General features: G+C 35.2%; 1 protein-coding gene across 1 annotated transcript; it reads right to left on the minus strand.

Annotated features, from left to right (window-relative positions):
* Nucleotides 1-4,905: 4,905 nt before the first annotated feature.
* Nucleotides 4,906-6,369, minus strand: LOC143203454 (uncharacterized). Its single transcript, XM_076415618.1, has 2 exons — nt 5,887-6,369; nt 4,906-5,784 (listed from the first exon to the last, which is right to left on the minus strand). Exons 1-2 carry the CDS (start codon nt 6,299-6,301, stop codon nt 4,919-4,921), a joined length of 1,281 nt encoding a protein of 426 aa, XP_076271733.1. The 5' UTR covers nt 6,302-6,369; the 3' UTR covers nt 4,906-4,918.
* Nucleotides 6,370-14,333: the final 7,964 nt, after the last annotated feature.

A 14,333-nucleotide genomic window follows, 5' to 3' on the forward strand; every position in this document is an offset into this window, starting at 1 on the left:
AATATTAGTGTCATTAAAGTAAAATTTTTTTTTGACTAGTTAAGTTATTTTTATGGAAATTAAATGAAGAAACAATAAAACAGAAAACGTCTTATGAGACAGAACGCGATATTCCGGATAACATATCGAGTAACGTTTAAAAACTATTGATGTAATTTACCGAACTTCCTACTAAAGTCGTCCATGATTAATTAATAGCCCCAGTGGCAAAATATACGAATTTTTATGACAGGCTATTGGCCAAGTTCCTCAAACATATACACAGGCACACACGCGCTGACGGTTAAAAGTTTTGGCCGTTGTCATGAATATTTGAAAAATATCCGTAAAATTGACGTTTAATATTAAAACAAGTCGAAAATATCGAAGTACAGGCGAGCTGTTCGCATTACGTCACTCGTGGTTGGCCTTTAGGGCTTTTTTTCGTGAGACAAAAGTCGTGAAGTTAGTCGCGCTAGCGTCTACAATTTACTATTAGAGAGTATTATAATAGCTCAATTGAAAAGTCCCCGGTCTACCGTAGTAAAACACATTTATTTGGCCATTTTTTTTTATTCAACATAATTCCTTTCAAGGGTGATACACTGATACCAGTTTTGTCGTACGATTGTCCTTTGCTTCAAAATAGGCCTCAATTTCGACGATCATCTCTTCATTCGATAAAAATTTCTTCCCAGCGAGCATTCTTTTGAGATCTGGGAACATGAAATAGCCGCTGGGGGCCAGATCTGGAGAATACGGTGGATGGAGGCAGGATTTTTGCTATCGTTTGCACTGACTTGTGACACTGTGCATTGTCTTGGTGAAGCAGCACTTTCTTTTTCTACAAATGTGACCGTTTTTCGGTGATATCGTCCTTCAAACGGTCCAATAACGCTATGTAATAGTCGCTGTTGATGGTCCTTTCTTTTTCAAGGTAGTCTATAAAAATTATTCCATGTGCATCCCAAAATATAGACGCCAAAACCTTGCCAGTCGACTGTTGCGTTTTCCCACGCTTTGGAGTGGGTTCATCGTGTGCAGTCCACTCGGATGACTGTCGAGTGTCTGCTATTTCATTAAATTTCAATTTACGGTTATTCAAAATCATTTTGTGGATTTTTAAAATGTTTTTGCCAGTAACAACTTCTTTTGGACGTCCACTGCGTTCACCATCTTCGATGCTCATTTCATCAGGTCTAAACTTAGCATACCAATCCTTGATGGTTGATTTTCCTGGGGAAGTGTCCGCAAACTCGGCATCAAGCCAAGTTTTTGCTTCAACTGTATTTTTTCCTTCAAAAAGCAATATTTTATCAACACGCGAAATCCCTTTTTATCAATTTTTTTCACAATGCAAAAGTTGCTTCACTCAAAATGCTATAGTTCACAAATTGCTGATCCAACAGCTGTCAAATTTATACAGGCATCTTTTGCGGGTTAGTACTGTTAAATATATAACTTGTCTCGATACAAGAGCCAGCATAGAAAGGAGGAAGAAAAGTTAGTAGAGGGCGCTGCGACTTGTATCGAGTGGGTATAAATTACCAGGGATCAAAATAAAGTTTCTCTTTTGTTCCAAGGTCATAAGTGGTGCATTAATTCCGTTCCGTCCCGAATCATATGGACTTAATCCGGATCTAGTAGCGCCATCTATGTATCAGATCGGGGACTTTTCATTTAACCTGTTATTTTTCAAGACCCACAATTTCGCGAGATAGTTCCGTGCTACGTACGTGGATTGAGGGGCGGAGGGGGGACAAACATAAACCTCGCACGATGCGGACCTCCCCATAACCGCCCGATATTTCTTCATCGGGCCGGTTTCTTTTCCCGCCGTCTCGCAGACCGAGCCATATTTTAAACAAAGCGAGCATCCCCCGCAAATGAAGAAGAAGCGCCCGGAGAAGAGGAGGCGGCGGAGGGGGGCAGGGAAAAAAAGAGAACTGCCCCGGAAATGTACGTCGTATATCTTTTTGCACGTCCGGACGGGACATAAAGTCTGGCCTGGGCGAAATTGAAGAAAAGATCGCCAACCGTGCGGCCGTCCCATGAGCCTATAAACACGGCCTCGTAAATTTGATGCCCCACCAGCCGGGAGAGAGAGCACAGCATATCCACTCGAATATTGATGTAACTACTGTGCTATATCACCCCGGGAGTTTACAGTTACGTATTATAAACTAAGGTTAAGCGGCGGTAAGATCGTGTGTCGCCGGAACGAGCTGGAGGTGATCGTGGTATGATACCGGAGGTTCACCCCCTTCCCCACCACGTTGATATTCATCGTGTTTGATCCTTTAACCTGCGGTAATACGTCATTATGAAAACTACAACGACGTGATGCACGTTATATCTTATATCATTATATTTTGAATTTATAGCAGTTATATATATATATATATATATATATATATATATATATATATATATATATTTTTTTTTTTTTTTGTTTGTACATACGTCATCAAGATGTTTAATGTAAGAGATCAATTGAAAAGTCCTCGGCGGTCCCTGACACATAGATGGCGCTACTAGAATTAAATCCATATATTTTTTTAGTTAGCCCTAACCCTCAATAGATGCGTGTATAAATTTGACAGCTGTCGGATCATTAGTTTGTGAATTATAGCATTTTGAGTGAAGGAACTTTTATTGTGAAAAAAAAATGGATAAAATGTACAAAAAAAAAATATATATATGTATATATATATATATATATATATATATATATATATATATATATATATATATATATATATATATATATATATATATATACTAGCTGACCCGACAGACTTCGTCCTGTCAAAAAGATTTGTAATGTGGCAGTTTTTGTGCCTACGTATTTTAAAAAATTCTCCTGAACAGAACCATCACCCTGGTGATAGGGCGTTGTGAATAAAAAATAATTAAATAAAACATATATAAGGATTGAAAAGTAAGTAATCGCTTTATTGTTAATCATGTGAATCATAATTATTATTATTATTATCATTATATTGCTTTGTGGTATACGATGGTTTTTGTTTGATTACCTGGCGCATAGATAAACAAATCTGATGGTTTTCCAACACGGGAACAGGCAACATACAATTGACCATGTGAGAAACATGGGTTTTCTAGATTAATACCACAAACACTTAATGATTGCCCCTGGGACTTGTTTATAGTCATAGCAAAAGCAAGCCGTCAACATGTCTATAGGAAATTTGCCATTACCAATGTCAATGAGTTGTTTAGAGAATATGTTTCCAGATTGGTCATTTTGCAACTCGACACGCATATTCTTGCTTAAATGAAGTACTTTAACATGTTTCCACAAATTGGAGGACTTTAGACATGCATTGAGTTCATCAGCTGGCGTTGATCGTGGAATCACTGGCAATGTTTGACGAAAATCTCCTGCTAATAAAATCATTGCACCACCAAATCGGTTATTATTGCTACGTAGATCTTTTAAGGTTCTGTCTAAAGCCTCCAAAGATTTTTTATGTGCCATCGTGCATTCATCCCAAACAATCAATTTACATTGCTGCAAAACCTTTGCCATTGCAGAGTTCTTCGAAACGTTGCAGGTTGGAGTTTCATTGCTTTGCATATTTAATGGCAATTTTAGTGCTGAATGGGCTGTTCGACCACCTTCAAGCAAAGTTGCTGCGATTCCCGACGAAGCGAGTGCAAGTGCAATTTTATTTTGTGAGCGAATTGTTGCTAATATTAATGAAATAAAAAAAGTTTTTCCTGTACCACCAGGTGCATCTAAGAAATAAATCCCTCCAGTTTCATCATTTGTTACTTTCATAAGAGTTTCAAATACATACTTCTGTTGTTCATTTAACAGTGGAAGATTTGTTTGAATTTATTCTTTCAAAGCGTTGAGATCATACAGTCTTTCTCGATGCAACTCTTGGTTAAAAGCGTCATGCATTGGACGATTGGGCGCGGTCAGGCCTAATTGAATTAATAGTTTGTTTGACATTATCAAGCACATGTCCTCAATTGAAATCAATGCTTCATTGTAAATTTCTTCACTGATTTGTATATTTGGATTTCCCATTCTATTCCGTATTTGATACAAAATATCATCACACATATAATCTTTGTACTTCATCCACAAATCAATTGGGTTTGATGGGAAGCATGTAGATATGATTATAGAAAACAATGTTCGTATTTGATGAGTGTGTGATGATATTACAGCATCATTGAGAGTTTGATCCCAATGAGCGTCATTTTCAAGCAATTGCAAACGTTGACAGGCTTCTCTGTAGGATCCACACAATTCACCATCAACAGTTCGTAACTGTTGGAATGATGTTGGGCCACGTACATTGACTAATAGCAGTCGTAAATAAAAACATTCATCATTGCTTGGATGTACTGAATAAATCCGGCCAATCGCATCGGTGGAATATACATCTGTATATCCTGGAACTGGTTTTCCTTGTTTCCGTCGTATAAATCTCCTTGAGGATTGATTCCAGGTATAATATTTTGGCATTTCAGAATATAGCAATGTTTGTGCGAAATCATCGTTTTGGCATGTCTCAAAAAAACTGGTTAATGTAGTAGATGGTGGCTGAGCAGCTCTTTGTACTGCGTTCTGTGCTGTAAAATACACTCTTTGTCCATTTTCTAAATGCACAGCTAAGTGAACAACAGAAGGGTGTCTCTCATGAATAGGAAAAGAAAATATTCGCCAAACTGCTTCATTACTACTGACATAGCGGCCCATTTGGTATTGGGTAACTTCATCATTAGAATTCTCTGCACCAATTCCAATCACAGCCATATCACTCCCTTTGGTTACATATTTGCAAATGTATTTAATCGATTTCACTGAATGGCAAGATTCAACGTTGATGTGTGCTTTGAATGTCTTTGATAAAATGGGTGAATATGGAACAATCCAACGATTATCTATTTCAATATCTTGTTAATTTAATTTGACAATTGTTGATTTTCCATTGTCTGCTGTCGATCTGCGACGATACAATGGATAACCGTCATTACCAGTAATTGTTTCCGATATTAATGTCCGTGGATATCGTTTTGAACATTTACCATCCATCATACACGGTGAATTTTGATTAAGAGTTCCACAAGGACCATGTATCATGTTTTTGATAACTACCTCATGCAATCCAGGATCTACTTGTACATTAGGGATTTCAGCTGATATCACTGCATCAACTTCATTTGGCCTTATCTTTTCAACCAACCAAATCAAAATGTGTGCATGTGGCAATCCTCGTTTCTGCCACTCCACAGAATACATCCAGCAGCGTGTCTCACCAAACACATTATGTTTTACGATGAAATTCATTAAAGATTTCAACTTTTGTCTAAAGACTCTGGCTGTAATATCATGACGATCAATGGATGATTTCCCAGGTAATAACTCCTGCTTAATTTCTATCCATTGCGGATTGCATGTAAATGTGATGAACAAATCTGCTGTACCATAATGACGAACATACGACATGGCATCTTGAGCATATTCGTGCATATGCCGAGGGCTTCCGATGTATGTTGCTGGAAGAATAGTCATCCGACCGACATTCTGTGCATTTCCATCAGTATTAATCGCATCTCGAAGGTGAATATACTCTTCAGATCGGAGTTTGGTTTGATTCAACCTGATGAATGTTAATCTCTCCGTTTCAATTTTAACATACATGTCATCAACATATTTGTGATATAATCGCCGACATTTCAATATGTGATTATCTGCATTTTCCCGAATCATTAGGCGGTATGAATAATAGTTCATTGAACTGACTTTTTTGTTGGTTTCAGAACCTGTAAACAGATTTTGTTTTAATAACATTCAAATATAAAATTAAAATACATAATATAGTGACTGAGATATTATCGCCATAGCTAAACTAATATTTTAGTTACCTGTAATGGGATTTATCATTTTTATTGATAAATCGTAGCCATCTTCACCTTGCCAAAATATAATGGGATATTGCAGTGCATCATATGAGCGGTGTGTTTCCTTTATACGTTGTAATTGATCATTCCGACGATGTAAAACAATATCACGGGATTCCAAGTTTTCTCCAACTACAACGATAGCAACTTCATCAATAGTTGGTGCATTAAAACGTCTTGTATGTTGACCTGCAGGTGTTTTATCAGCTCTGATTACAATTTTGTGATTATCGGATGGCATCAGATCCAGGGCAGTTTTAAACAATATAATCAATTGATTGTGTTGATGAAATAAAGTTTGTAATTGTTCTACAATAGACCTTTTTACTAAATTGTTATGTGCACAACGCAGATCAATTTCTTGTGGTGAATTGCCCATAAAATAAATATGCAGGAATTTGTTGTCGCTATCTGACACTGATAACAGTGAACCTGCTCTGTGATATATTTGCCCTTGTATCTGTAAATAAAAAAAATATTATGGTGTGGTATAAATTAATGGATTGTCAATGATCAAACTTAAATAATATTTGATCTTAAAAAGTATATATTTAGTTTTAACTAATATCTATCAAATATAAAATATAATAAAAGTGTCACTGAAACTGAATCACCATATAATATGATGACTAAGTGATATATTTCGTAATGATTAAGAAATTGAAGATTAGTAACACATCTTAACTTTGGTGACAGAAAATTTTGTTCGCTAAAATAATTATGAGTAACTGCTATAATACATACCTTGAAAGTTGGCATAAAATTTTCCCGAACTGCATTTGTTGCCCCAAATGAAGTCATTTGAAAGCAATTGTTATATTGTTGAATATGTGTCAAAAAGTGTATAGAATCTGTTCCTATTCCTGAAACCAATGAGTACAATGGTTCTGGTGGTGGATCCAATTGTATCAATTTCACTTTACCATTTGCGCAACACAATCCATTGGCTTCGTTTTTGTATTTTAATGCCTTACAGTGTGAGCAAACCAAGTTCATAGAACCAATAACAACACATTGGTAGTTACTGTAGTCAATTGACACATCGTAACTGAAAGCAGCTGGATTCAAACTTGCGCGATTATTAGTTGAATTTCGCGCTCGCGCTTCACGCGTTTGTGATATCCGAATTCTTTCACGTTCATTTCCGTCGTCACGTTCTTGTGCAGTACGATTAGATCGGTAATTAGCTTGGTTTATAGCATTTCTGGTTCTTCTACCTAAATTGCTTCGTCTTATAGGAGGCATATCAAATATAAATTATTTTTTCACTAATCACGAACTAAACAAACACTAACTAACTAAACACTCTGCACAAAACACGATATACGAATTTGTTTCGTGTATCACTTGACAATTCATCTGTCATCTGTCAAAAGTCATCTGTAACAGACAATTTTTTTTTTTAAATTTGATATGACTTGAACTCAAATCCTTTTAAGCCGTACGAATTGTTTTATTTATTTAAAATTTGAATTAAATTTTAAACAAATAAAATATTTTAAATAAATAAAACAATTCGTACGGATTAAAAGGATTTGAGTTCAAGTCATATCAAATTTAAAAAAAAAAAGTTGTCTGTTACAGATGACTTTTGACAGATGACAGATGAATTGTCAACTGATACACGAAACAAATTCAAACAAAAAGGGCTATTTTTAGGGTTTTTCCAGCAATAATTCTAATTTTTCTCGCCGTAAAAACCATCCCTGAACTTCAACGAATATTTTAAAAAAAGATTTGGCCAAATTGGTCCAGGCGTTGTTGAGTTATGCGCTTAGGAACATATTTTGCGATTCATTTTTATATATAAGATATGTATATATATATGTATATATATATATATATATATATATATATATATGTATATATATATATATTTTTGTTTGTACATACGTCATCAAGATGTTTAATGTAAGAGATTAATTGAAAAGTCCTCGGCGGTCCCTGACACATAGATGGCGCTATTAGAATTAAATCCATATATATTTTTATGTTAGCCCTAACCCTCAATAGATGCGTGTATAAATTTGACAGCTGTCGGATCATTAGTTTGTGAATTATAGCATTTTGAGTGAAGGAACTTTTATTGTGAAAAAAAATGGATAAAAAGTACAAACAAAAAAAATATATATATATATATGTATATATATATACATATATATATATATATAGTTTGTGACATATATATTTATATATATTAGTTTGTGAATTATAGCATTTTGAGTGAAGGAACTTTTATTGTGAAAAAAAATGGATAAAAAGGAATTTCGCGTGTTGATAAAATATTGCTTTTTGAAGCGAAAAAATACAGTTGAAGCAAAAACTTGGCTTGATGCCGAGTTTCCGGACACTGACTTAGGAAAATTAATCATCAAGGATTGGTATGCTAAGCTCAGACGTGGTGAAATGAGTACCGAAAACGCTGAACACAGTGGACGCCCAAAAGAGGTTGTTACCGGCGAAAACATTTAAAAAAATCCACAAAATGATTTTGAATGACCGTAAATTGAAATTGAATGAAATAGCAGACATTCTAAAGATATCAACTGAACGTGTACATCATCTCATTCACGAATATTTGGGTATGAGAAAGGTCTGAGTAAAGTTGGTGCGGCACCTACTTTACTCGCGCGCCCACTTTTGACCAGAAACAACGACAAGTTGATGATTCGGAGCAGTGATTGAAGATGATCAAGCGTAATAAACCCGAGTTTTTGCGTCGATATGTGACAATGGATGAAACATAGCACCATCATTCCACTCTGAAGTCCAATCGACATTCATCCGAGTGGACTGTACACGATGAATCCGCTCCAAAGCTGTTGCCTTTTTAACAGTCGGCTGTGGCGGTTATGGCGTTTGTATTTTCGGATGCACATGGAATAATTTTCATTAACTACCTTGAAAAAGAAAGAGCCATCAACAGCTACTACTATATAGCGTTATTGGACCGTTTGAAGGACGAAATCGCCCAAAAAACGGCCGCATTTGAAGAAAAAGTAAGTGCTACTTCACCAAGACAATTCACCGTGTCACAAGTCAGTGAAAACGATGACAAAAATCTAGGAATTGGGCTTCGAATTGGTTCCTCATCCACTGTATTCTCCAGATCTGGCCCCCAACGACTATTTCCTGTTCCCAGATCTCAAAAGAATGCTCGCTGGGAAGAAATTTTTATCGAGTGAAGAGATGATCGCCGAAACTGAGGCCTATTTTGAAGCAAAGGACAAATCGTACTACAAAAATGATATCGAAAAGTTTTAGGATCGCTACAATCAGTGTATCACCCTTGACGGGAATTATGTTGAATAAAAAAAAACTAATTTTGCCAAAAAAATGTGTTTTATTACGGTAGGCCAGGGACTTTTCAATTGACCTGTTAAGAAATTATTAAGAAACCTTTAAAAAGCAAGCGACATTACGCCATCTTGCAATACATATTTCAGAACTAATTCACACACAGTTTGGGTGCTGGTGTATCCGTTGGTTAGACCAAAGGAGAGTAGGATGACCGTTAACCGCATTAGCCAGCGTGACCATCCAGACGGTATGGCGGAATCGACAAGCTAACGTTTCCCCATTGGCTCCCCTCCGGCCCCCCGACGCCGCTCCGACAACCGATCCGGAGAAGACGTTTGCGGTAAAAGCTCGATTTTGAAAATAGCCCTTGTCGTGGCCCTCTAGCGATCGGATAGGGCATTAAGGAGACCATTAACCGAATATCTAAACATAAGGCTGCTATTTCACTTAAAACCAATTAGGGTGGGGACGCCAGATAAAAGCCGCTGTTATTATTTGCTGGTAACGACACGGGATGGTATCGGTAGTTTATAGTGCGCGGGCAGATGTCGACAAATCGTTGAAAGATTGCGTATGAAGAATAATATTAGTGGTCGAATGTTTTGGTCTGAATATAACAACGCTCCATGGGTCTTGCAGTAATGCTTACCTAATAGGGCAGAAGCAATGCGCGTTTTTGAAAATGTTTTCTCCATTTGATAAAAATTATTAGCTCTAATGAAATACTGTAGTAACATATTACATGTATCAACAGAGTCAAAGTTTATATTCAAGGTCATCAAGGTTGCAATGAATCACGTGCAAGCTTACATAATTGGTCTGCAAATTGCTTTGCACACTTCCATTTTGTTTTGCCTTTTTGATGTCCTTTTTATTAATGAGTTTGCTATTTAACAGGTCAATTGAAAAGTCCCCGGCTTACCATAGTAAAACACATTTTTTGGCAAAATTAGGTTTTTTGTTCAACATAATTCCTTTCAAGGATACACTGATTATAGTGACCCTCCAACTTTTCGATACCATTTTTTAATACGATTTGTCCTTTACTTCAAAATAGGCCTCAGTTTCGGCGATCACCTCTTCATTCGACAAAATTTCTCCCATCGCCATGAGTATCATTTTGTTTTATTAATTATCGTGGTCAAATAAGCCATTCGAAATATATGTTCAAATTATTGTAATTTACGTTTCTGAATTTGTTTCTCAACCGTGCACTCATTGTCGCATCTTAGACGAATTACTTCATTTATAACATGATTTCTGAGATAAATATGTAGAATTTGCCTTAAGCATTACATTCGAAAGGTCAAGATCAAGCATAGAGATGTCAAACTGCAACAAACTTTGGAGAAAGAAGATTTTTAGACTTGCTTTTGGTTTTGATTGTCTCTATATCGATCAAAATATGAAAATAAATATATATTATAAACCTATTTCATTAGAAAAATAAAATATTCTGAAATATTTTCATCGATAATCTAGTAGTCATTTCAACATGTCGGTCAACACAGGGGTATTTATGTTAAATAATATTGTTAATATTAAAAAAAAAATTGAATATTATAATAAAGGTGAGAATTAAAAATGGCCATTTTTGTATACTTTATACCTATAGGTTTCTGATTTTGCAGATATTTCAAAAGATTAACAAAAAGTAGATGTTCAAATGATATGTCATGTATTTTAGGATAGTATAAATCTAAGATTTAATTAATAGAAACTATGAAATAATATGATAACATAAGATATGAAGCTTTTTGATTTATTATCTCTTTCTCGCTTTATATAGATCTCTGAGGCAGATAAATACTACAGAAAAATGGAAATATATCGTATAAAAATGTTATTGCAATAAATTTGAAATAATATTTATTTTGACCTACTTTCACACATTTTTATCGTTTTATCTTCATATTTTCATAGAGAGAAAAACCTAATACCAACAAACCAGTTTGGGTTTATTAATAAGCACTCAACAATTGACCAGGTCCAATATTAAATAATATTGTTAATATTAAAAAAAATTGAATATTGTAATAAAGGTGAGAATTAAAAATGGCCATTTTTGTATTCTTTATACCTATAGGTTTCTGATTTTGCAGATATTTCAAAAGATTAACAAAAAGTAGATGTTCAAATGATATGTCATGTATTTTAGGATAGTATAAATCTAAGATTTAATTAATAGAAACTACGAAATAATATGACAACATAAGATATGAAGCTTTTTGATTTATTATCTCTTTCTCGCTTTATATAAATCTCTGAGGCAGATAAATAGTACAGAAAAATGGAAATATATCGTATAAAAATGTTATTGCAATAACTTTGAAATAATATTTATTTTGACCTACCTTCACACATTTTTATCGTTTTATCTTCATATTTTCATAGAGAGAAAAACCTAATACCAACAGACCAGTTTGGGTTTATTAATAAGCACTCAACAATTGACCAGGTCCACAGAATAAGAGATGTTACTGAAAAAGCTTATGAAAGTAAAAAAATATGCTCAGCTATATTTTTAGATGTAGCACAAGCCTTCGATAAGGTTTGGCATGAAGGCCATAAACTACAGAAAATGCTAACAAAACAACACACCGAACTATTAAAATTATACATTACAACCAGAATGTTTAGAGTCAAACAAGAAGAAGCTTACTCGACAATAAAAGAAGCTAAAGCAGGTGTACCACAAGGAAGTGTACTGGCACCAATGCTTTATCTACTCTATACTTGTGATATACCACAAACGGAAAATATTACGATGGCTATATTTGCTGATGATACTGCGATTATAGCTGTCGGAGACAATAGTGAAAGAGCCTCACGAAAATTACAACAGACAAGTGACAATATAAGTAATTGGACACAAGCTTGAAAAATAAGAATTAATGAAAGTAAATCTGTACATGTTCAGTTCACCTATAAACAGACCATACAAGCACCAATAACATTAAATAATACTATTATTCCATAAAACAACAACGTAAAATATCTCGGAATGAATCTCGATACAAAACTTTGCTGGAAGGAACATATAAAGAAGAAAAGAAAAGAACTGAAATTGAAATATAGGAAAATGTACTGGCTAATTGGAAGAAAATCACAATTATCAGTACATAATAAATTGCTATTATATAAGCAAATACTGAAACCTATATGGACACACGGAGTTCAATTATGGATGTTCTGCAAAGAATAACATAAATAAAATACAAATTTTTCAGAACAAAGTCCTGAGAGGTATTGTGGGTGCACCCAAATACTATAGGATTGATTACCTACATCGAGACCTTCAGATACCCACTGTCAGTCAACAAATCAAGAGAACTGCAAGGGGGCATGAGGAAAGATTCCATTCTCATACGAATATTGAAATATTGTAACTATTGGATACCACCAGAACAGGACACAGACTCAAAAGAATCAAACCATCTGATCTTGTGTAGTGTTGTGTAGTGAGGGACATGCATAAACATTATTTTACCAGAAACTGAGTTAGGACCGATGGGTCCTCCTAGTTATATACCTAGATTTAAGTTATCATAAAGACAAATTGTAGGTCAGACGGAAACGACTAGTAACAATATATTAATTAAATACCAGTCCAATTCAATCAATACCAAAAAAAATCTTCATATTTTATTTCAGATTTGCCCGAATTCTGTAAAACTGTATGGATTATGTACTTATCTTTTATGAGTTTTATTACGGGCTCTGATAATCTATTCTATTCTATTCTATTTTGATTGTTATTAGCATTTAATCTTTCAATATCCAAAGACCTTTGATCAGATCATCTAATGAATCTAATAGTTTTCCAACTGTTGCCCAAGCATTCCTTTTAAGGCTATTTGTTGTTAAGAGATTGTTCAAAGACTCTATTGACTCTATTTGTGTTGATTACAACGTTTCTTCTGAACCAATTAGACTACATTTTTATTCTGTTCTCATCTTATAACTATAAAGTAATTATTCATACAGTAGTAGTGGAACTTACAACTTGGAACGTACAAATAATTTAAAAATTCAACTTCGTCAGCTCTCGTAATTTTGTAATGTACACATCCACCAACTGCATAACTTTGGTTTAGTCTGTTTCATTAATAAATTTTCTCATTTCTTCTTTTATTTGCATTTTAAGATTCAGATTTTTTATTTTCCTTGTATTCTTTGTAACATGCATTGAACGTAAGAACCTTTGTGACTTGATTCCCATAATTTTTATCTAGCTTAGACTACGACCTATTTAGTAAATCACAGAGAGGGACTGGTAGGAAATTAACTAGGATAAACGTAAACATAAATTGTTCATAGGTAATTAAAATGAGGCTATGAGACATGAAGAATAACGGCGGTTTCAAACTTATACCTCCAACACATACATCTACATGGACCCACGGACTACGGACCCATCGTCAGTGGTGCCGAAAACTTAATGGGCCTTTCATAACGCTCACAAAAGGAATCCTGAGTGCTTCATCCAGCTTAGCTCCATTGTGCACACATTAAACACTCGAAATTTGCGTGTCGTTACGGATCTTAAACCCGCGGATTATCCGGGCCCGGCTGGGGGCCGGCGGTCGGGCGTTTTTTTCGATCGGGGCGCGCCTGTCACTCATCGATGCTCGAAACCCTTCCCCGTTTGAAGATTAAACTTTATAGATTGTAAAATCCCGTCACGTCGACGGCGCCGTCATTGTTGTGACGCGCGATGATGATGTCGACGATGAAAGGAGTGAATCATTCGGTCGTGGGGGCGTAGCGAACGTTGCAAGGTGGCTTGTTGTTTTGGCAGGTGTTTTTTAGGGGGTGCTTTGTTTTTGTGTTGTGAGAAATGCGTTTGTTATATTTACATGTGGTCGGATCATTTTTTCACTTTAGGACGTTTAATGAGAACAATTGGTATAAATATATTAATTAGTGTTGGGACCTATTGAGTGTTTGGGATTTGATTACTTTTCAGGATACATTACTCCTCAGTCGTCTCCAGTTTTGGCGCATGCGCCATATCCTGCATAGAATAAACCATAGAAAAGGAAAACAATATGGTTTATTCTTTTCGCGTCGGTCAAAAATCTAGGATATTCAGATTTTTGTGGTACATT

Source organism: Rhynchophorus ferrugineus, unplaced genomic scaffold, assembly GCF_030347505.1.
Source record: "Rhynchophorus ferrugineus isolate W39M unplaced genomic scaffold, kcgeb_rfMv2 rfM10, whole genome shotgun sequence".
Lineage (NCBI taxonomy): Eukaryota > Metazoa > Arthropoda > Insecta > Coleoptera > Curculionidae > Rhynchophorus > Rhynchophorus ferrugineus.

Bases quoted from the DNA above. Each gene is read 5' to 3' on its own strand.
- LOC143203454 (XM_076415618.1), bottom strand. From the start codon at position 6,301: ATGGGCAATTCACCACAAGAAATTGATCTGCGTTGTGCACATAACAAT. The intron at 5,785-5,886 runs GTAACTAAAATA...ATCTGTTTACAG, and splicing joins AATGATAAATCCCATTACAG to GTTCTGAAACCAACAAAAAA.